The following is a 23,451-nucleotide window of genomic DNA, read 5'->3' as shown; positions in this document are numbered from 1 at the left end:
GGGAACTCCAGAAGAGGGGTGGGGAAAAAAGAATGTGTGCACAGGAAAGATTCCTTTAATGAATATTTGATTAACAAAAATGGGCTCTTATCAGCCATGCTTTTTCTGCTCCGTGATGGCTTCCTTTCATCCATAGGCCAGCAAAGTAGATGGTGATTTCTGAGCACTGCTCAATTTGACCGCATCCCCCAGGCCCTGCTCCGTGTCGGCACTACCTGGGGCTGGTGGCACAACAGCTGCCACCACGTGCCAATAGAGCTGCGTTTTTTATTAAAGTACCACCAACACCAAACGAAAGTGAGAGCTCCAGCAGAAGGAAACCCATTTCAGATACAAACCCATTCCTCTGCACAAGTACCTCAGTTAATTCCCAGAAAAGCAGCCTGTTACACAAGCTGTCCCTTAATAAGCTTTTCTACTATTTCTTTCCCTCTAACGGGGGTGTAGGGGAGAAGGAACTTTACACTGCTTTAAGCACTGCTCTTACACCCTCTTGATCTAAAAGCTCCCCCTGCCTTGGTAGCAGCATCTGTTAGAGAACCAGTGTGTGAAGGCATTCCTTAAAGGAGCATGAACTAAAGCAAACCTACGGAAAAGCAACGGGCGAGGCCTGAGAAGTGCAGCCAACAACGCTGCTGATGTGGGGTGATACCTTAATAAAGACCACTTGAATCCCTCTTAGAGCCCACAGAGTTTATGCAGAACTCTACAACAGGTGGAGAGAGCCCGGAGTTGGCGCCTGTCCTGGAATTCCAGACAGGAACGCACACTCCTTGGTGGGAAGCGGAGTCTTTCGGTTTGAGCACCAACTCTTAGAAAGTACTGGCCTATGGCTGAAGTGTGTCACTTTTCACAGCAGCACTCAACAAGAACTGGGACAATTAAATAGCAAGTTTTCATGGGGACCTTGTTGCTGCTTTAGATTCTTATAAATGTAAGGGGGAAAAGGAGATGCCTTTGTTTTAATACAAGATTGACAACTAAAATGCTTTCTGTAGAAATGGTGGATGGAAAATCAAGGGTGGGCAGACAATCGTAAAGTGAAGAAGGCCACAAGAACAAGTGCAATTTGTTTTTTCTTATTTTTTTCTTTTTTTTTTAAAAAAAAACAGAAAAGAATGGAAAAAAGCAGCTTTTGAGCTCTAAAGAATCTGATTGTAACATTATTGTTGTCCTTTCTCTGGGCAATACGGACTGAACTGTGTGTCCCTGGAATTACATACAAGAGTCCTTTTGTGGGAACTTCCTTTGTTTAGTGCTTGTTTCACAGAATGCGACCTAATGCAGAGACAGTCTGAGCTTAATTCCCTTTGTTCTGCTTGTTTTGCAGTGTGTGCAAGTGAAAAGCCTTCTTGGATAATTAAGACTGTGCCTGACATCACAGTTAAAGTTTGCTGATTTAAAGGTTATAAAGGAAACTCAGGTACTGATGCTTAACTATAAAAAATAAGATAAAACAATATTTTAGCCAATATTTTACTAAGTTTATTACACACCATAGTATTTACAAAGTTAAATGTTAACTGAAAAGTTGCTATTGTGGAGGTTTGGTTTCGGTTTTTTTATTCTATTTTTATTTGTTAAAGAACTCTGCCCTGCATTTAATAACCCTACCACAAGTACAGTCATTAACTGGATCTGTGTGACTGCATGAGGAAACAGGCAGTACTCTCGTGTTACAACAAAACAGTTTATTTGTGATCAGTGTTTTATATTCTATACATCCTTCACAAATTTAATTTTACATAATCGGATACTTCATTTAAAACGTAAGATTTAAGCTTCTAGTTCTTCCCTATAACAGAAGGCTGGTATAAGTTATTTGAAAATGAGGTAACATTTCACAGAACATTGTTTTTTTTTTCAAGTTTTAGAGAACTAAATTTGCATTTTGTTAAAATCAAAAAGTAGGAAAAAGATGTTTCTTTACAAATGACTTTGCTCAAGTATGTGTTCAAAGAAAACAGGATAAAAAGGCTTTTTTTCTTCTAACATTCTGTACTGTACTGTGTTGTTCAATCAGTGGGAATTAGCTTCTGCCATTTGCTAAAAGAATGAGTAGTGGGGAACAGGATAAGTTGGGAATTTCATAACTGGTAACAGAACCATTCTCTTGGGTAAACCTACAGAGAAAAGAAAGGGAGAGGACTCCAAATCAGTGATCCAAGAAAGTCAGATAAGAGTGTACAATTGTGTTCTCATTAACCTTTTCCAGATCAGTCAATCAATGTGGTTTTAGGGTGCAGAGTCCCACAAACAGAAACACTTTGACACTGGCACTATTTCAAACAGATGGTTAGCTTAACCTTTGCTTTTGTCCTGGTGTTTGGTAATATTTAAGTAAGCAATACTCTCAAAAGCAGAGCGTGCAGTTGGACTTGAAGCTCTACTTCATGATCGTTACGATAACTAAACTCTACTATCTCCTCCAGTGTTCTGAGCTAATATCACAGGTCAGTTACAACTGCAGGTAATCTAGACAGGCACTGCTGTGTGTAAAAGCAAACTCACAGGGAAACTGTTCAGCAGTTCTGATAAGCATCCAGGTAGGTCAGCCAGAAATCAAGCACCTACAGTAAATGCTGCATCTGCTTCATTATTCTGCATTTCCTCTCCTGTATTGAAGTGGCAAATCTGGAAAGATTAATATCTGCCTGATTTCAAGATTATTAGAGAGTTCTTGTGGCCTCACAGACTTCTGCATAATTAAATGGTGATTTGTTTTTTTAAAATCTTGCCTATTTAAATTCTAGTATTTAACCTATATGTCCATTTAGAAATCACAAAGCAGCAACAGCAGGTATTCCAGAGCACCAGATGATCAAAGTGAAGTTTCCCAACATGCAACAGCTTACAAAGGCAAAGAGACATGTTTACCTTACAGCCAAAAAGCATTATCCCAGGACTTCGCATCACAATCATAGGACATTAAAAACAGAAACTCTTTATGTGAAAAATGGGGGCATTCAATTCCACAATGCTTTGAAGTCAGTGATATGTCACATATACACAGCTAAGTGATAAAAATCCAGCTCCCAAAATAGGCATCATGAGAAAAAACACAGAACAGAATGAATGAGAAAGGCACAAAAAGCTACAAGGAGAGTTGGTAACAATTACGTTCCTCTTACATCACTGTATAGCTGCTTGTAAAAACACACACATGCAGATACATCTCATCTTAGCCCTAAATCATCTTACTCATTTTAGTAAGCCTTTTTTCCTTGAGAGTAAGCCATTTTTCCTTGAGAAAACATGTAGCTGTTCTTTGTGTAATGCAACACAAGAGAGAGTGCTGAGTGGGGCAGCCCTGCTGTCAGCTGCTGTTCTGTCACAGCACTTGCCCAGCCCATAGGGCAGGAGTTCTACAAGTCAACTTCACTTTGGAAAGGAGAATCCCCCACTGTGAGCACAGCCCCTGGGGCTGTTCTCCCTTCCCTTCCCACTGCAGCAGTGTGCAGTAGGACCTATTGGTCCTAGACAAGCAAAGTGAACATTTTCAGTAAGGCAGCAGCGTTCCTCCCCTGTTTATAGGTCAGACCTCTAAAATAAAGTCAGGAAATCTATGTTTCAAAGTATTTTTAACTTTTATAATGCTATCAGGGGAGTTGGTGTTGCCCAAACTATACAAATTTGAGAGAAACCAGTACTCCAAATGCTATAAAAGCCAGAAAATTGATAGCAAAATGCAGGCTTAGTTTCCCATATGAAAAACACAGGCCTGGAAATGTCCTGGGCTTCCCCCAGTCCCTGCACAGGAGAGGGCTTGCTCCATGTGCCAGGACATATCACTGACTCCAAACGGCTTTGCTCCCATTGCCACATAAACCTCATTCAAAGTAACCAAAAGGGCCGGTTAGAAGTGTGCATTGTTAGTCCAGCATAAGAACAGCCAGTGGGGAGGGAGAAGCTGAGTTAAGAAAAACCCTTCCTCATAGCTCTCTGATACAGTCTGGATGAAGCCAGTGCTTTGCCAGCCTAATATCGCTGTGGTTCTTGGTAAAAAGCATTGTGGTGAATAGTCACATCCTAGCTTCCTTGTGGCTGGATGGCTGACAGTACAAACTACACAGAACCCATTCTGCTTGTCCCAAGCAGCAGTGTTTTAGCCTGCAGGGGCATCAGGGTGGGGGTATATACACATAAACTTTATGGAATTGATGGCATTAAGGGAGCTTTGTCCACAAGCCACTTACGCTTGGGGACAAACATTTTGCCAGTGCTACTGTAATGCCATTTAGGTAAACACAGGACAGAGATGCTGAAATAGGCCCTTCGGTAGTCTTTGAATGGAGCACAGATTGGCTGTAAAAAGTAAGAGAACTACTTCAATTTCAGTATGAAAGGGAACAGGCAATTAGAACAAGCAGTCCTTCCACGAATCAGGCAAAGCATAGGCAGAAAAGCTACTCCAACCAAAAAAGAACCACAAGGTTATGGCATAAAAGTGGTGTTGTTGTCATGGTTTTAAGAGCTTGAATCTCTTTGACTTTCTCCTTGGACTGCCACATTTGGACTGCCACAACAGATTCAGTATCATTTCTAATGTGTTAATTACTGGGCTATACATACCGTAAGCTGGTGCGGCTGTACTGTACCCATACGGTGCTCCGTAGCCTGCAACACAAACACAGAAGGGGTGGGTTTCATTTCCTCCAGTACCTGAAGATGATCAGTGTTTGCACACCAACACACAGGGAGAGACCCCTACTGGGACATGAAGCAGGGCCACAAAATACCCAAGCACTGATACATATAAATATTGCTGAGAACATTCACATCCTTCTGCATTTTGGCTTGAAGAACAAGCCTCCTCCCCATGACCTTCTTAAACCTCAGCATCAGTTAAATGCTGTATTGCTTTTCCTTAGCACTGTCTTGCAGCTGAAGCCCTCAAGTCTGCACTGTCAGAGCTGGCATGACCCAAACATCCCCTATTTGCCAATAAAAAAATACCCTAAACTACATATGCAGTCAAATGCAGGGAACAGCCATATTCGTCAGCTTCCATTAGAAAATGCTCGATGCTTGATGCAGGTACCACAGCACCTCAAGAAAGCTGTGAATTCCAGTGAATTGTCATTTCTAACAGTAAGTTTCACAAAGGGCAGCTGAATACTTAGAGGCAAACAGCAGCAGCCTTTTTTCCCCAAAGAGCTAAGCATGACTGGAATGAGCCAAAAAGGAGGAGTGGTTAACATGTGTCTTGGTTACTATATCTCAGTAGTTCATGAAGGCTTTACAGTGGCTTTTCTCGTGTGATTGCTTGTGTCCATCACAGAATGCAAGAGATATCTGAGAAAAACTGTGGATGAAGAGAAATAATCTGTGAAGGCCAAGGCCAAGAAAAGCTTAACAACTCCAGCGACTGGGAAATTAAACTTCTTTCTGGAGTAATTCCACGCTGGCAAGAAGCATGCCCCTGGCAGGTTAAAGTGTCTCATAAATGACTCCTCAGGCAGAAAGACAGTTCCAAAAACAATGTTAACAGCCATTAAAAATGAATTACTGGGTTTTAATATTTATAATCATATGAACATACAGGAACAATGAAGGCGACATGCTGTCGACTGTGCCAGGAAGCAAGTCTACCGAACAGCAGGGCTGTGCTATCAGTACATGTGAACTGCCAAAGGCTACAATTAAGCTCATGCTGTAATCCAGAAACCTGAGGATGAGGAATGAAATTTTAGTTTTTGGAAGCTACTGGATTTGCTTTGACAAAGGAATCTCCAGCATCTCATTCTTAGAAAATCTGTGGTTCTTATTCCAAGTAAACACAATGTCTAGATTCCCTTCAAATGTCACCTACAAGCCAGACATGTAGAGTCACAAAGAACAATGGACACTTTGGAAAGTAAGGGGAACCACAAAGGGAACATTTCATTAACATTTTCTTGTGTGTATCTTTTGTCATTGGATATCAGTGTCATGCCTTACCTGGTGTTATGTAGCCAGTAGCAGCAGCTGCTCCAACAAATGCTCCTCGTGTTAAAGCACCTCGTCCTCTGCCTCGAACAGCCTGGACTGCTGCAGAAACAGCTGTATTGACAACCCCTTTAGTCTGCCCGGAGTAATGAAAAAGAGCAATTCAGAAAGTGAAGGTGTTGCCGGAAACAGAAAGGCCACCTGCATTAAATTGCCACCTTTAAAAACATCTCTTTAAACATGCTCAATGCACCAGTCTTGTTGAAGACAGAATGCAGACAGAAGAAGCACTGTCCCGAGAATCAGACTGACAGGAACCAAGTGAGCACGTCCCTGCCTGCAATGCCTAGCTCTGCACATTGAGCCCAGCATGTTTGCTTCACTGAGAGTGAGTGTTATTTACCTCCAACCTGGTCATGAACAAACACTGGTGGCTTCTGACCCTTTCTCTGTTCTGTCTCTGCTGGCTTCCCACTGCCTTACAAGGCCTTTACCTGGCTAGAAATGACCCTCCCTGAAATCTGTGCATCTCACATGATGCAGGAGATGCTCTGGCCTGAAACACAAAAGACTTCCACATCCTCACTGAACTGCTGATCTTAACTGTGTCTCCATTAGTTAATCAGCACCTCTCTTTCTTTGGGCCTCCTTTTAAACTGTTTCCCACAATGTGGTTCTAACTATCAGATTATACTGTTACTCTACAATAATTACAGAAGAGTAAAAATAGAAACCTTACACACGTGCATAAAACAAGAGACAAATCATTTGTTTCCTGTAGAAGTTCTGTATCATCAAGCAGCCCAGAGCTGTGATAGCACAGTGGTCCCAAAAGCAAATTACAGTTCTTACCTGAGGAATAATCTTCTTTTTCTTGTTGTTTGCTGCATTAGGCCCAGAAAACAGTTTTTCAAGTGCTGCTAATGCAGCACTTGCTTTTGCTACTTTCTTATTTGGGCCTGCGCCTCTGAACTTCTGCCCATCTACTTCTACCTGAAAACCAAGACATAGGTTTATGCCTAGTGTTCGTCCCGGGGAACATCATGATATACCCACTTGTGCCACCCATAAAGAACTCTCATAAAAACAAACCAAAAATATCCTCAGTGTTTTATATGACAGTTTCCATTGCTTCTAGATGATGAAGCTGATAAAGAACACTTAAGTGATCCTGTGAACCATTATATCACACATATTGGGAACTTGGAAATGATAGCTGCAATTTTACTTCCCTCCTCCTCCTCATGTCAAGACATGATGTAGTTTGGGGCTGTCAGAATCCACCAAGCCTGTAACTCTGCTTCACTCACCTCCATCACAAAGCGCTTGTCATGGCTTCCACCTGTCTCGGAGATGAGCTCGTACTTCAGACCTCTTCTTTTTTCATTGAGCTCCATCACTGGGTTTTTGCCACTTGCTGTGAGTATAGGACCCTGAGTTCTTACCTAGAGAGACAGTTACAGTGCTGCTTTAGAGCCTTTATCTCTTTGAAAGGCAAACAAACATCTACAGCTTGGTGGCTGACAGTGCCACATGGCCACTTGGAGAAAGGCAGCATTATCACTGACAAGCCTCTGTGATAGCTTGTCCTTCCCAACATGCAGCCCTAGGCCACTTCCCAGGTACAGAGCTGTATCAAAGGCAACACTGCCGTGCCTTCAGTATAACATCCGTGCTGCAACAGCAGATGGAGAGTCTCTTCTCTAAACAATGGCAGGGGGACAAACAATACTGCAAAAGAAGTTAACACCTATTTCTACTGTTGAGCTACTGTCCTTATGGCCTGGTCTGGTGTCCACACAAAGCTACACCAGCTGCACTTGGAATTCCAATCCTGAGAGCATCCAAAGCTGAAGCTGAGGCCACATTTCTTTGGAATTGAAGGCTTTATCACTGAAAAGAGAGATCAGCCTTCCCAGCCTCACACACAGCTCTGCTGCTGGGGCTAATTCCGTCCTGGCACTACGGAGCTCAGACTGGAGACGTCTCATCTCTTGGGTCACATGTTTCAGCAGAAATATCTGTAGCTGTTTGGGAAGGGAGGAAGGTGAAGCTGCGATCTCAGCGCACTGGCGTATCAGCCTGGATTAGAATGCACTCAGCTACAGATACAAATGACTGCTCACTAAGGAAGAAAAAGATTAAGGGATCAAAGCACTGTTTGCCAAAGCAACTTCTTATTTTGGATAAAGATCAAGAGTCCTAGTGCCAGGACCTGCCCTTTGAAAGTGAAATGTCTCAAACATGGAAACCCAAAGTCGTGCTGCGTGGGAAATACCTTAGTCATCTTGAAATACTACCCATTTTTGTGATAAAATAAAATTAATTTTAAAGGAAAATTAACAGGGAAGTTTGTGGAGTATAAAATACCCCCATTTCCTTTCCCTGGTTATGTCTCAGTGAACCAAATACATCTGTGAATTGACTGTACACCGTATGGAAATGAGGTGGCTTCCAACTGAAGAAATTCATGTTTTAACATCTTGACAAGTACTCAAAGAACAGAACAGTTACTTACATTTACAGCACAACCTTCCCCCTGCTTAGGTCTCAGATTTCTTAACACCTCCTAATGAATTTTTCTGTTTTCATTGGTCTTCATGTGTATCAGTTTAAGACACTGTGTAAATACATCTTTCTGACAACCCCCCTATTGCAAAATGGAAATTGTGACATTTGCATCACTACAGCCCAAAGGCAATAGGCAGGATGGAGCCACCCCAGTCACCAGACCATACATAAACTAACTACAAGAGACAACCCCTGCCTTCAAGAATTTCTGGTCTTAGGAGGTCAGGATTGCTACATCCCCCTTAAACCTGAGGAAAGGAGGCACAAAGATTGGTTATCTGTCTGCAGTGACACAAAGCCACTTGCAGATTTGAGCCTGGAAACTCTTATTAATTCCTCACTCACAACCCTAAACAAAATGCCATCCTCTTATGGGAGCAAGATTTCTTTCTAATGCAGTCCTCACCTCTAGGGTAGCGGAGGTGTCAGCTGTGGAATTTCCAGTATTATTGCTTGAGACTGAAGATGTTGTTTCACTTTTACCTTCAGTATCTGATTTTTCATCGGAACTCATACACTCCACGTCTGCATCAAAACCAGTTGGGTACCCCATGGCTTGTAAAACCTACAACAGAGCCACATGACATGAACTGTAAAATAGTACAGAAATAAATACAAAGCTGATCACAACACAAAAGAATGAATTAAGGCAGATTGCTTAGAAATACATTTTCTCCTGTGTTGAAATGGAGAAAACCACCATGGCAATGGGGAAAACTGAAACAGCTGTGGTACATTTTGGCTGCATTTTGAGGGCTTCTAAATGTTAAAAAGGTCAGATCTAGAAACTGAAACAATCACATTATTCCCTCTTATACGTCTGGGAAAGTGGGGCCCGGATCCGCTAGGAAAAAACAAGAAAGAAAGGGAAAAAAAAAAGCTCGTCTCTACCACACCACCCATTTCCTCTTGGCTTGAATCATGGCTGTTTTGAAGTGTAGCCCAGGATTTGTGTATGTGTAGATGTAGAGAAAACAGAGCTGGGCAGGCACCAGCACAGATCAGGCTGACGCAGAGGGGTTCAAGGGCAGAGGAGTCACAGCTTTTCAGGGCAAGTTTTGTATTACATGGGGTTTTTTTATTAACTGCAGGGAGGGAGGCAAAATAAAAGACTGAAGCAGAAGGTCTGGGAGGACACACATGCAGAGAGCTACTTTTCCTGGAGAAACAACAGATTCCCTCAGATATTTCTGGACACTTTGAACTTGAAAGCACATGGGACAATGGGATTTTCAAAACTGAAATCAAAGGAAAGCAGAAAGTTGCCAGATGAAGCTTCTAAAAAGGAAATTCTTGTTTGAAACAAAACGCAGCACAGAATGACAGATGGGCTTGTTCCTGTCATAAGTGCAGTTGTATTAAAAGCGGTTTTCTTTCCTAGAGTTGTTCAGGTTGGAAAAGACCTTTAAGATCATTGAGTCCAACCATTAACCCAGCACTGCCAAGGCCTGTAGATGGGTATCGTGTTCGCCAGCTTCCAGTCCACTGGGAGCTCCCCGGTGAGCGAGGACTGCTGATAAATAATGGAACGTGGATCACTGAGCACTTTGCCAGATCCCTCAGTACCCTGCACTGTCTGTAGGAAACTTCCTTCCCAGAAACCCAGCAGACTGTCTCCTTTAGCTGTCTGAACTGCCCTCATGCAACACAAGGATGTTCATGTTGGGTGCTCTAGTCTGTCACTGCTCTACAGAGCTAAGCTCTATCACAAAAAGCACCTACAAGAAGTAACAGTAGCTTGACTGGTACCTGAATGATACTAATGTCTTACTAGAAAACTGAGTGGAGACCAATAATTTATATTGGTGTACACCGTCTACCCCAGTGTGTAAAGCTACCCTTCAAACACTGAAGACTGAAACAACTCTATTTCCAGGAGCTCACAACCCAGGAATAAACACACAGAAGAAAAGGGAGAAAGAGGGAGCCAGCAACATGCCATTTTCAAACCAGCAGGAGGAAGGAGTAGAACAGAACAAAACTGAATCCCTCCAGACCAGAACTTACATGGGCTGACCTGCAGAGCCCTGGGAAGTTCTCCCTCCCCACTGCTAGGAAAAACCAGTGATGCTCTTTGAGCCATGCCCAGCTGTGTTTACAGTACACAGGTAGTAGCTCAGGTTTATCTAATATTCTTTTTAATTTTGAGGTCACATATTACGAGTTCTGACCGTATTTCATACTCTATGTTCCAAGACCTGGGTTAGCAGATTACTTCAGGCTGCCTTACCTTCACTGCCACATGGAGCTTGGCTGTTTTCTTAGAAGGTCCTGATGCTTCGTATGTTGTACCATCAACATCTACAGACATTGTGAAGACTGGGGCATGGACTGGACCAGACTGTGACAGCAGCTTATACTGAAGCCCTGGCCTGATTTGGTTCAGCCTCATCAGAGCATTCATGAGATCTATTGCTTTACTATCTAGTACTAGTACAAGATAGTAGAAAGGGGATGGGAAGGAGGGGGGAAGGAAAATGAACAAAACAAGATGAACAACAAATGAAAACAGTTTGCATTTCAGTGCCTTCCTTCTGTAGAAAGGAGCAAAATAACCCCTCAGCCTCTCAGAGGTCATAAGGCTGTTAAGTCTTTACTAAGCCATTCTACTGTGGAGTAACGACTGTAATTACCCAAGTTTTAATACTGTTGACACAGATCTTTTGCAGCTAGCCACAGCCTTCCCAGCTGCTGTAAAGGAGTAACAAGTTTTACAGGTAGTGAGATCCAGAACTGGCACCAAAGTAGCACAATGAAAATAGCTCCCAGAACCGGCTAAATCCCAGCAGTGCTGAGGGACTTCACTCTGTGCACATGCAGTGTCAGTGTGCTGTAGATTAAGCATTTTATTGTTCTTATGGGAGGTGTTGAGAGACCAACAACTAACTCAAAAAGGGGAAGACTGCAAAAAGGCAAATCTCCACACAGCAGTCACTGCAGTAATTGGGGGGGGGACGGACACAAACCAAACCAAAAAACCCCACCCACAATACAGGGACATTATCAGTAAAACACCTCAGCTGCTTGGGCAACTTCAATTTGACTGTAACTTCACAGGTAACCCCATTTAAAAATGCAAATCATTCAGTTAGTAAAACATGTCGGGGAAATCAGATGCACAATAAGAGATGTGTTTGACATTCCAAATGCAGGGTGATAGAGACAACATTTGTTGTTCCAAAGACTTTTTCACATGCTATTCCACACCAACACAGAGAAGCTTTTAAACCAGCTCCCACCATACAATAGATCTTTGGAAACAGAATGGAGAAGCATTGCACTTACTTTTCCTCAGATTACGCTTCATCTTTTTATTTGGATCTTTATCATCCCCAACACTATCTTCAAATGGCCTCTTAAGAGCAGAGGAGCCTGTACCTACGGTATAAATTTCCTTGTAATATGGATTTGCTATTGAAAAACAAAATTCCACAGCAGGAATCTGATTAGTCCCATGTTGGTCCTTGCATGTTTATAATGAAAAGAACTCAGCCATCAGTTAAAACTTTCTTACTGCTACACGTAAGCCAGTATTAGCTCATTGTACCATGCCATGCAGGATGTCTGTTTCCAGTATTGTGTGATACGAGTGGTGTAAATCTGCAGTGTTGTTTTTTTTACAGTTAATCTAAGGCAAGAACTCTACTAATAATGTTTTTACAAAAAACATACGAGAAAACTTATTTGTATCACATGTATATTGTTTTCTAGGAAGAATTCTTGAGTAATTCTTATTGTGGACACTCGTTCCATGCTTTTTGATGGTCTCTGCTTCCCCAGCATAAGAATCATAAACACTACGTTTACTCTTCAGACCCCAAGGGCCTTTGTGCTTAAAGCAGATCATCAGCTGTATTTTATAGTTGTATTGCTGCTCCTCCAGATTGGCTTCTAATAATTAAATATTTAAAAAAACCCGAACCCCCAAATCAAAAAAAATCTCACCCAAATCCCAACCCCAAATCACATTTAACAGGAAGAAAAGCCTTCCCTTTGCATTCACAGCTCCTAACCCAGGAATTTCACCCATTCTAAATCAACCCCTAGTTTACTGCCCAGTTAGAGATTTTTGAACCAAACAGCACCTACCTTCTTTGTCAGTTACTGACCAGGAATATTTCTGAAAGGACTTATTTGATGGGAGGGGGTCCATTTCCAAAACCTTATAGATCTGACCAAAGGCTGATAATCTGAGGGCATGCTATAAAGTGACAGTAGAAAAGTAAGTTACTTCATAGCACTACTTTACCTTGGTTGTTTTAAGCTTCTAAATAAGTTTGTCTACACAAAATCACTCTGCTTTGGGAAGAGAGTTTCTCCACCTGTCTCCTGTTATAGCTACAGAAAATACTAATGTCTAAACATGTAAAACTCATTAATTTCTGCAATAGAAAGTGCAGGGCACATGGACAAGGGAGCCTACACAAGGGCTGTGTGCTGTAAACACCTGAGGTGGGATGGAAGCAGCACACAGACACTAGACTGCGCTTTGTTATGGATTAGACTTAACACATATTTAACTCTTGCACTCATGAAGTATCATGTAATAGTTCCCAGGTAGTGCACTGGAAGAACTGTCAGGACTGCCAATAAAATCAGCTGTCCTGGCAGGGAATAAATTGTCTTAATGAAGTGAAATCCTCCCTGTTATCATACCCAGCTCCTCAGATGTACGAGGTTTCTACCTGCGCACTGTGCGTAATGGCTTCTTTTTGCTGAACTGTCATGTACGACAGAGCATCTGTTGGCTCCCGTTCACAGGGGTCATGCAGACCAGGGCCTCCTAGGAGGGAGAGAGGCAAAGCAGATTACTGACAGTAAATGAGAAGCAATATGAAAATGGGGACTGAGGGATATTGCAACAGAAGCAATATGAGAATGGGGACTGAGGGATATTGCAACACTCTGCCTTCAGCAGAGTGGGAAGCAAGGGATTCTCTCATCCTACAATGCAAGCTAGCCTCAGGATTTTACTCCCTTGCAGCAATGGCCACAGAATTTACCAGGGTTACCACTGATTGTGTGTAATAGTATGAATTTAAAAAAAAAAACAAGTATTTTTGATAGCTATGTATATTTCAATGAATCTACAGGAAACATGGTAATTAAATCTGACCTTTTTTTTGCAACCCATTAATAAGATAGGGGTTAATTCAGAAACAAATTTAACATTCCCCATTAACTTCTACTGCATGGAAGCACTCAGTTACAGCCAGGCAACTTCCTTTTTTTTTTAGCCCCATTGCAGGTTAGGAGTTCAGGGCAGGCATTTTTCACAGCAACACCAGATGTTAAGGCTGTCTGGTCAACCCTCTGTGTTCTTGAAGTTTTTTAGCCCCTTACCAGGAAGCAGAATTCCAGATGCCAAGCACTCCATCACTCGTCGCAATGCTTCCCCAGCACCCAGAGGTCTATTACAAGTACCTATAGATTTTTCACATATAAGCTCGAGTGGCTAGAAAACATTAAATTATGATTAGTATGGACACAAGGGTAACTGTAACTGCAGTTAAATATGGAAGGGCACAGGGGAAGGACATTCTCATCAGTTTACTTAATTTGTAACCCACTACAGGTCTAAGGGACAGAGCCATCCCCAGAGGACAGCTCATGGCACATCTGTCTGTTCCCTGCTCTCGAGTCACCTTTTGCGGAAGCCAACTGCTTTCCATTGACTGCCCAGGAAGTCTAAAAGTAGGAGCCTTTAAAGCCAAATCACCTCAATGCTCTCACAGGGTCATCAGTTCTCCTGCCTCCAGGACCTGCCAACTGCTCCTCTACAGGTATGCAGGGCACTCAGCCCTCCCCAAACACACTAAGGTGGAATACTAACCTCCAGGAGGAGCAGCCCTGTCACAGTCACAAGGTATTTTGAAAAGCTAAATTTGGGAGGCAGCAAGTGGGGTTCTACTGTGAATCCTTGAGGATGCACAAGGCCCACAACATTACATCTCTCTCCAGACTGAACAAATACATTCTTTCCTCCCTACAAGCACTTTTCTACAGAGGTTATGGTTAGTGGGGAGCAAACAGAAGGGGAGTTAAGGAGGAGTTTCATACATTGCACTGTTTTCTCCAGTCCAGACACTGCTACAGGTCTCAGGAGATCTGAGACCTGACCTCGTGGCCTTCAGCTCTTTCTGTACTTACCCATCCTTTCAGTGGTGCCCATGTGGGGACTCTGTTGCACAAATCCCGCAGAATACGAAGGACAATTACACATGATTTTAGTCCATTTGCCCTGGCCTAAAACAAACAAAATGATTCCAATACACCTGCAAAAACCTGGCCTTCAATTTTGTTTTTAAATGCACAGAGTCCTGGGATAGATTCTTTAATTATTATTACTTAATACTTAATCAGCTTCATGCAAAATAAAAGTTATATAAAATGCTTCAATTTAGAGAGACATATAAAAAAGGAAGCAAAATGTCAAGATTGCTTTTGTAGCCTCATGACACCTCTCAACCAGGTGGCTGTCTACCTGTCACCTTTGCCCTTGCACAGTACAGCACTGAATTCTAGACCTTTCCTCTGTGAGGGACTAGTGAGAAGTTAGAGGCATTCAAATTAAAACTGTCTCAAATTAAACCTCGTAAGGCTACAATAACAACAAGGTAAGAACAAATAGCCAACCTGAAACCATTTGGCGTGCCGCAGAGACGCCAAGGCCTCCAGGCATTTCTGCCTGTCCAATAAGTCCGGAGGATCTTTCATCGCAACATTGTCTACTGGTAAAAATGGGATAAAAAGAGACAGATACAATTTGACCAAGGGGTTTCTGTCACAATACAAAAAGAGCGGCAGCATCTCAATGAGATAATAAGACTCCCAGAATTTAAGTGCACTGTGTTATTTAATTTAAACAAGCCATTAAAGGTAGTAAATGTGCACGTGTGCAACAGAAGCAAAGGCATTCACTCCATGTAAAATAATAGTAATAATAAAGATGGCCACTGCTACAGACAATCTGGGATCTTATTAAAAATGTAGAACACATTTCAGGGCAGAAAATAGCTATATAGCACTTTTCTTTCTTTTTTTTTTGTGTGTGCGTTGGGTTGTATTGGGCTTTTTATAACTCTTCTTGCCCTTCTTCGTGACTTTTATTCCACAAAGGTGGCACAGAATTTCAGAGAGATGAACTTCTTTTGACAAGAGGGAGATATTCTTGGGGGGATATTAAAAAAATTGTAATATTAGAAAGTGAAGTTACGTCCATAAATTGAGAATTCCAAAGAAAAACGTAGACTATATTTGAAATAATATTGCATGAACAGTACCAGCCAGTACAATTCAGTGAAAAAAATACACAAGAAATGCTGGTAAGACATTTTACAGTTTGATGAGTCCTTCACATAACCAGAACATACGAAAGAAGTGAGTTTGCTAACTCCCAGATTCTTAACGCATTAGAGAGGAGGTCCCCTCCTGTAAAAATCTTCCCAACAGCAACTGAAATCAGTGAGGAAACACAAAGGAGGCTCTGAGAGACAAGACACTCAAATCTTCTGTGCAGGTTTACACTGGTTTCTTCTTTTTGCTTTTTCCCCCTCCATTGTTTTATCCAGCATGCAACAAGCTGCTTTTAGCAGTCACATCCTATTCTATAACAAGGGACATTATGCATCCTTTCTTCTCTGATTTCTTCTCCATCCTAAGGAGTTACTAGTGTCCAGATTCTCTGGAAACCCTGCACAAATGACAGATTTTACCTATCTGTGAAATCAGATTTAAAAGATTTTAGTTTTTAGCTGACATGAGAACAACATACTAGAAGAACTGAATGAATTCATGGCTCAACTAAAACCTTGAATATGTTATTTTCCTATGAATGCAGAATTACACTTTGTTTCAAAATAACTAATTTGGAAAGATAGTATTTTCATTATTCTTAATGGACAGTTCTCCAGGTCCTGAGACCCTTGCACAGGTCTGAATGAAATACACCACCAAATCCAAACTGAGGGCCATGCTAGATCAGCAGACTCCAGTAAGACATTTAAAATATGAGGACACATTAGGAGAAACTGACAGTTTGCACAATTTATTAATAACATCCCAAAGTACATTTTGTAGGTTACTTTGGATAGATTTGGTTGCATGTGTAATGGAATCTTTCATGTTGGAAGTTGCTTCTACCTCCTATGCTGCTCAGTTGGGCAGGTTACTCTGGTAAAAGCACATTCTGTTATGATGGATAAAAGAGCCCAAAGACAAAGAAAAGAACCAGTGTAAAGCTGAACAGAACCAGGTCTCTTGTCAAACAGTTTATGGCTGCAGAAGACTCAAGTGCTATAAGCTTATTTTCTAACCCTAGTGAACTTCGCAGCAGATATTTGCATTGTTTCCTGTTGCCCTTATCAACTATGTTACAATACAGGGATTAATCACTCCTCTTGCCTGTTTTGCAAACAAAAGCTTCAAAGTCCCAAAGCACTGGATTTCTGTGAGCACAAAAGGTCACTTTGGAACACAAGGTTTGCTTTTAAATTTCCTTTACAATTCTGTCATTTTTAGGAGCAGTGGTTTGTGGCACACTATTACTGAATGTATGTCCGAGTATTTCTGTAAGAAAACTTTATGGTGGACAATATAAACATCTGCTTAAAGCTCATGTATTGTATAAAACAAGTACCGTCAATGAATGATCAGAATCTTATTTTAAAATGTTAGAAATGGCAAAGGTGACTGATTGCAAAATCGTTCATTTTTTGCAGTGAACTGGATCTTTAACTGCCCAGGGAGTTTTACTCAGTACAAGCCTTTGCCAAAGTGTGTTGCAGCCATTGACAAAGGATATTATTTTTTCCTTTAAACTACAAAACATAAACAGAATATTTGCCATTTGCCATTCAGGTGAACGAAAAACCTCACAAGATTTGTTTCAACAAGTTAGGACCATACTCTTGCCTGCAGGATTAAGGTTATTTCCAAAGGTCTAAATTACAAATCCCTTGGAGAACTTTGCCAATTACTGATCCAGTGCTGATGTCCTGAGCACCTGGCACAGATGTTGCAGTCAGCCAACTTTGGAGTGCAAGATTCCATTAAACAGAAAGATGAGGAGGACAGGCAGTGGAGAGGGCGAGCGGCTTGCAGCAGGCTCCCTTTGACCCCCTCGGGAGAATGGCATGTTTCTTCATGCTCTGCCAGTCAGGAAAGTGAGACCCAATCCAACTTTTCAAATGTGTTTGCAAAACTTTACTTTTTCCCTTGTGCTTTTAACAGGGGCATCAATACAAGAAGTTTAATAAACAGTTAATAACAAAGCCCTGACATTAGCTTGCACTGTGCAACACAGAACCTGTGGTTCTCTCCCCACTCGCTGTATGTGTTCTCTTCACACAGCAGCTGCTAACTTCATTCATTCACTGCTGGCCACTTGAGGAGCATTGTCTTCTCTGTGGGGACAAGGTAACTCTGGGGCTCATTGCCCTTTCAAAGGCACTGGGCACCTTGGGAGTGTTCACTGGCCCCATCTGCCCAGCAAAGGCTGCAGCAGGAACTGGTTGTTGACTGTTAGTTGATTTCTGCCCCACTTTGGTAAATGAACTTGTTTATTGTTACATGAGCTTGTTGTTGCTGAACACTTGGTAACAACAACTAATTTTGCAAGCGACAAGGTTCTGGTCTGGAAAACCCAGTTTATGTTTGATGCTATGACTAAAATTCAATTTCTTAAGAAGTTTAGAATTTAAACTGATGCAAAAAATGCAGAAATTTTAGGTGCTTGACTTCTCAAGTTGACATGAGAAAGCAGAGCTTTATGGGTAGCCATTTGTGAGAACACTGAGATGCACACACACTGGTCCACTATTTGTTTTTGCTAACAAGCAGCAAAAACAAATAGGACAAACACCACATTTTAAACATGAACACTCTTCCAAAGAGGTGGGGACTGAAGAGAAATCCAGGAATGTTTTTCAATACATTCTGACATCAGGGCATGAAGGCACACACAGCATTCCTACAGAACACATGGGAGCACCGGTACCGTGGTCCGTTGCACCTAACCTTGCCGCGCTGGTTAGAGGACAGATTAGTGCCAGGCACACCGAACCCAAAACCTTGGTCAGTTTCCCATGGGAGATGAAAGGCCACTGGCAAGTGTTCTGAGCTCCTCCAGTCAGAAGAATGTATGGAATACACTCAAAACCCATATAGAAAGTATAGTTACATTTGGCTGGTGTTAGTTAGGGGCAGGACACTTTTGGAGATCTGTGTATTTACAGTATACAGTTTCTCTGAGTATTTGCTCTTGATATTAGATACCAAGTTTTTGTGGTTTGAATCTAAGTGAAGGTGACCTACATATGGTTGGAAATACTAAGAAAAAGGTATTCCCCCCCCTTTTGGTTTACTGAAATCTACATCACACTGCACATACCTCTGAAAGGGAACATGATAAATGTTTCTCTTCACTTGTGATGAATCAATGTCAAAGAACGCAGGCTTTAAAACCAGATCCATTAGCTATCCTCAGCAACTGTGCAGAATGGCAGTGACACTGCTCTGAGAGCAGTGAAATCATTTTAAGATTTTTGAAAAATTAGTACAGAATTTTTAAAAATATTTTCAGATTTTGAAAACAGAACACCTACATTTTAACCATCAGGAAGCATAAAAATCCCATTCAGGAATTCAGGAGGCCCGACAGTTAATGCCACAGCAGAATTACTTCTTGCAAGAAGATTCTTGGATGGAAGCCTTTGTGCTTCCCCCTGGGAGAAAATTACAAAGCCTTTGCCATTAAAGCGTGTTCTGCACTTTGTGCTCTTTCCCAGTAGCATGAATCAGCTGCAACTACTGCAGGGCTGAGCTCAGCATCTTATGAGAAGCTGAAGAAGAGCTCAAGTGATGTGTGGTTTATTTTTACTGGTCTCGCAAAAGAGCATGGTTACTAATTTGAGAGTGAGCAGACATTGCAGTTAGGGAACCATTGCCATTCATATGTTTTGTAAGGTTTTTGTGCATCCAACTGAGTGTTTGTTTCAACTGAGGAGGATCCCTCCTGCCATCGCCTCCAACAGAATCCAAGAGAAACTGACCAACGTTCCTCACTGTGCCGGTATTTCAGTGGGAGAAGGAGGAAGCAAAGGACTTGTGGCAAGTCTAGAAATGGGAGAGGAGCAACAGGGAGTTCCCTCGCCCAGGCGGGCCCAGCTGCCTCAGTTGTCATGACAGAGAGTGGCCAGTTGGTCAAAGGTCTGACATCATCCAGTGGCAAAGTTTCTAGGGACAGGTTTGGGAAGCGGAAGCAGAAATTACTGACAAGGATTTCAAAATACATCAAAATCTGGCTATGTTTGCTCTCCTCTGTTTTTCTCGGTTGGTTCCAACCTCATCGGTACTACCAGTCAGCATTCCTTCAACAAGGGGCATGGAACTACAGTGGAAAGGTCGGGAGAAGGAAAAGAAAGAAACTACAATACAGTTTTCTATTTCTATTTTGCTCTAAGGACATGAGGTACAACATTCAATGCACTGTAACTTCAATTGTATCCCAGTGAGGAAATTCTTAAAAGCTCAAAACACACACATTGTATCATCAACTAATAAAACTTGAGGGCCAGGATGACACACTGGTGAGCTTTGCAGGAGAGGAGGTTTTACATAAAAAGAGAAACATTTTTATAAGTTTTATCAAGATAACTACGAACCAATCCCACTTGACTGACTTAAATCTGAAAATGAGACTGTGCAGCTCTGGGTGCTCAAGAGTCAACAAGGCTGAGCAAAAGAACTCGGATCTCATTGTATGTCCAGGTTAACACTGAGCAATATTGCTTGCAGATGAAAATGATGCATGTTTACATGGAAATAAAGTGACTGTGGCTTTTTAAGGCACAAACAGCGTAACTTGTGGTGGCAGTAGCCAATCCAGTTAGTATATGATGTACAATTAAAAAGCTGCTTCCCAGTTCACCCTGCGCTGCACAGTCAGGGCATTTAGATAGAACAGTCTTAAAACCAAGTGAAAATGCTCTCTGTACCTCCTTCCTTCTTATCTGCTTCATCTCGAATGAGAGGGGATGTAAGTATCACCTTCAAAGTCAGCTTGGGCTCCTTTGTGTTACGAATAACAATAGCTGCCTCGTTTACATGCTCCTCCACGACATACTTCTCTTCTGTAAGTTTCTGAAAGTCACCAAGAAAGATTTCAGGAGTCTCCCAATCAACTGAAAAACCGCAGAAACTCTGTACATTCATGTGCCTCTTAACTAAAGAGACACCTGCAAGACACTGCAGTAACAAGTAAGGCCTTGCCTCCCTCATTAAAAACAAACAGGATATCCCCAATAACATGCTTAAGAAAAACAGGTCTGCAGCAAGGTTAATGAAAATAGAGCAGTTCCACTATATTAGCACTTTTTTATTTGCTAGCATGCAAAATAGCACCAGCAACTTTGTTCTTCGTAAGAACACAGCTTAGCAAGTCCACACTTCTCCAACAGTGCTCCTCTAAAAGCCTAAAGTTCTCACAGGCAGTCTGACCCATGAAACCGTAACCGTCAGTGCAAATGGATGAGGGATTCCAGTGCAGGAACTGCGGTAGCTCACCTAGTCTATGTAGCTGCCATGAGCTGGACCAAACAGACCTTACCCAGCTCTTACAAACCCAAAGATACTCTTCAGATGCCCAATCAATGGAGGTTTCCCCACCTCTCCACATGGTTTATTCTGGTTCTCAGCTGCACATCTAATGTAGATGACCCGTTCGGCAGTAGAAATGCCCCTTGCTACAGTTCCATTACTTCTCATGGTCCCTTTGGTAGTCCTGTGAGATACTGAATCACTGTCCCTTCACAAACAAACATTAATGTCAAAATTACACCTGCATTTAGTCTAGACTTTGTCGAACCCAGATAATTTCAATTACATGGTTTTCTAGGTGCCCGTTCTCACTCCTCTGATCTTCTCCAGTTTGTCCTCCTGCCTCTCTTGCTCCCTTTCCACACAGCACATGAAACTGGATCCAGGACAATACCGCACCCACTTCATTCATTAATAACTGCCCCAGGAAATCCTTGACAATGCCTGGAAAATACGACCTTCCTCTCGTCAGCACACCAGTAAATTGAGTGCTTTTAAAATAGTTTTCAGTAAGCTTTTTATTTCTTGCTTAGATTTCTTTTGCAGATAATAGTACAAGTGCCGTATAAATCATGCCATTAACTTGCATTGTACCAGTGTTATCTCAAGTGATCTGTATCCACAGGTCTTTCATTAGTCCTTTGGGATGGGCCTCAATCTCCAAAAGAGCAAAGAGCCCTGCAGATGGGTGAGAGTCCTGTCACTGTTCCTTCTGCCTGTGAGACCTTGGCTCATCTCATCAAGACCACAGGGTTAGAATATATCTGACGTACATTCTAACTTCTTCCCTTCTTGCAGTCTGCACTCCTCCAACTCCTTTACTGTTCCTATCTCCTCACTCCTAACCTTCAAAGAAGCAGAGCAGAAGCTGTTAACAGCTCTGTACCTCATGGGCCTTGACCTTCCTCCTCCCGCTGGACCTGCTGCTTCTGCAGAACCCTCCCTGTCTCTTATGCCCATGATGGCTGAAGCTTGATTCACGAGTCAGATAGATGCCTCTTACATCATCTTTTCTGTAATACCTTCCCTCGCAATACTTCTCACAGGATCTTACCTACTTGTCCCTTGAATTTATTGCAGTCTTCACATCCTTCAATTACGACTATTCTGCCATTCTCACTTTTTTGAAGCATATGCTAACTTTTCTTATCACTTTCAACCCCTCTCATCTCACACCTCACTACAAACAAAAAAATTTACTCTTTACTGCTTGATATATCCCCATCATTTTCAAACAAAATTTACTACTTAAAAGATTCGTAGCATTTTTACTTATGGATAAGGCCACATCTGCAGGCACAACATCATCTCATTAAAACAGTGCCTTTACATGAACAAATGAATGGTGAGAAGGGAATGGCAAAACACATACTGTCTACGTGGAAATAAACACACGGCATAAAAGCAGATCAGGAGAGAAGCAGATCAGGTTTGGACATGGTTTGGAGAGGCACTTGCAGTGGAATGCTCCAGGGCACAGTTTCTCGGCAGCAGTGTGTGCCAGGCTGGAAGCTGGAGTGATTATTCAGACTCAGCACTGTCAAATAGGTATTATCCCCAGCTGCTTTAAAGAGACTGGTATTAGCTGCCAGTGCTCTTATTGGATGCCAGCATCAGAATTAAATAGCCATAAATAAAAAGAACGATGAGCTCGTGATTAACATGAGCTAAAATGAGCGACCACCTCAAGTGACTTGCTCTCACTTCAGAAGTACAGAGGTGCTGATCTGGGAACAGCCCAAGTGAAACAAAGCAGCTGCAGTGTAGAACCTCAGCTCCAGGCAGGGGACAAGGACAATACAGACCAATCCACACGCTGGAGGACTTCTGGGACTGCACTTTAGATCACATTAGTGGTTGAACAGAGAGCAAGAACCAGCTGGGTTAGTTCCCAAAGAGAAAGGTTAGCTGCCATCACAGGAAACTGACATCACAAACAGGGAGTAGGCAACAGCAGCAGTAAGATGTTAAATTCTGTCCGTAACTACTTCGTGTCACCACATACACACCCTAGATGCCATCCTAGATTCAAAGTATATTTTAATCTCTATCACTTGTCTTTTTTCCTGGCACAAATTCCAGCCTTTACCCAAATACACCCTGCAGTGCTCTCAGCCACTGCTAGAGAACTACTCTGAATCAACTCACCTGAATTTGAGCTGGGAGATTGTCTTTAACTATACATAACAAGGTCTTTGTGGGTTTTTCTTTGCACATGAGCACCAGCTCCAGATCCATATCATCTTTTATCAGCAGGCCCTTTGCAACCAAGCCAATTCTCATAACACCACACAACGTCCGACCACCTTGATCCCTGGAAATGAAACATTTTGGAGTAATTAAAATGGTATTTTC

At 42.1% G+C, this 23,451-nt stretch overlaps 1 protein-coding gene and 1 long non-coding RNA gene across 14 annotated transcripts in view; one reads left to right on the top strand and one right to left on the bottom strand.

Annotated features, from left to right (window-relative positions):
• The window catches only part of STRBP (spermatid perinuclear RNA binding protein), a 56,386-nt gene that overhangs the window by 1,763 nt on the left and 31,172 nt on the right, over positions 1-23,451 (bottom strand). For 4 of the 10 annotated variants that reach the window (XM_057409009.1, XM_057409008.1, XM_057409010.1 and 1 more), the window contains exons 4-17: positions 23,245-23,410; positions 20,496-20,640; positions 15,136-15,230; positions 14,650-14,745; positions 13,843-13,954; positions 13,185-13,282; positions 12,589-12,700; positions 11,785-11,877; positions 10,730-10,929; positions 8,906-9,064; positions 7,239-7,373; positions 6,781-6,921; positions 5,941-6,064; positions 4,121-4,617 (exon numbers count right to left, since the gene is read on the bottom strand). In XM_057409009.1, coding sequence (XP_057264992.1) covers positions 4,460-4,617; positions 5,941-6,064; positions 6,781-6,921; positions 7,239-7,373; positions 8,906-9,064; positions 10,730-10,929; positions 11,785-11,877; positions 12,589-12,700; positions 13,185-13,282; positions 13,843-13,954; positions 14,650-14,745; positions 15,136-15,230; positions 20,496-20,640; positions 23,245-23,410 — 1,834 coding nt within the window. In that variant the 3' untranslated portion in view covers positions 4,121-4,459. Of the gene's footprint in view, positions 1-1,106; positions 2,124-4,120; positions 4,618-5,940; positions 6,065-6,780; positions 6,922-7,238; positions 7,374-8,905; positions 9,065-10,729; positions 10,930-11,784; positions 11,878-12,588; positions 12,701-13,184; positions 13,283-13,842; positions 13,955-14,649; positions 14,746-15,135; positions 15,231-20,495; positions 20,641-23,244; positions 23,411-23,451 lie in introns of those variants that run through there. The other 6 variants (XM_057409018.1, XM_057409012.1, XM_057409017.1 and 3 more) reach the window with 4 other exon arrangements.
• Positions 1-23,451, top strand: part of LOC130598990 (uncharacterized) — a 71,604-nt gene that overhangs the window by 17,953 nt on the left and 30,200 nt on the right. For 3 of the 4 annotated variants that reach the window (XR_008972126.1, XR_008972127.1, XR_008972125.1), the window contains exons 3-4: positions 1,331-1,423; positions 14,075-14,282. This is a non-coding gene — a long non-coding RNA (uncharacterized LOC130598990). Of the gene's footprint in view, positions 1-1,330; positions 1,424-14,074; positions 14,283-17,438; positions 17,573-23,451 lie in introns of those variants that run through there. The other variant, XR_008972128.1, reaches the window with a different exon arrangement.

The sequence above is a fragment of the Pezoporus wallicus genome, unplaced genomic scaffold (genome assembly GCF_028554395.1).
Source record: "Pezoporus wallicus isolate ANWC-B61680 ecotype Strahan unplaced genomic scaffold, APGP_CSIRO_Pwel_v1 contig_8341, whole genome shotgun sequence".
Taxonomy (NCBI): Eukaryota; Metazoa; Chordata; class Aves; order Psittaciformes; family Psittacidae; genus Pezoporus; species Pezoporus wallicus.
The sequence above is the reverse complement of the archived record's forward strand: the minus strand, read 5'-3'. Positions and strand labels throughout refer to the sequence as shown.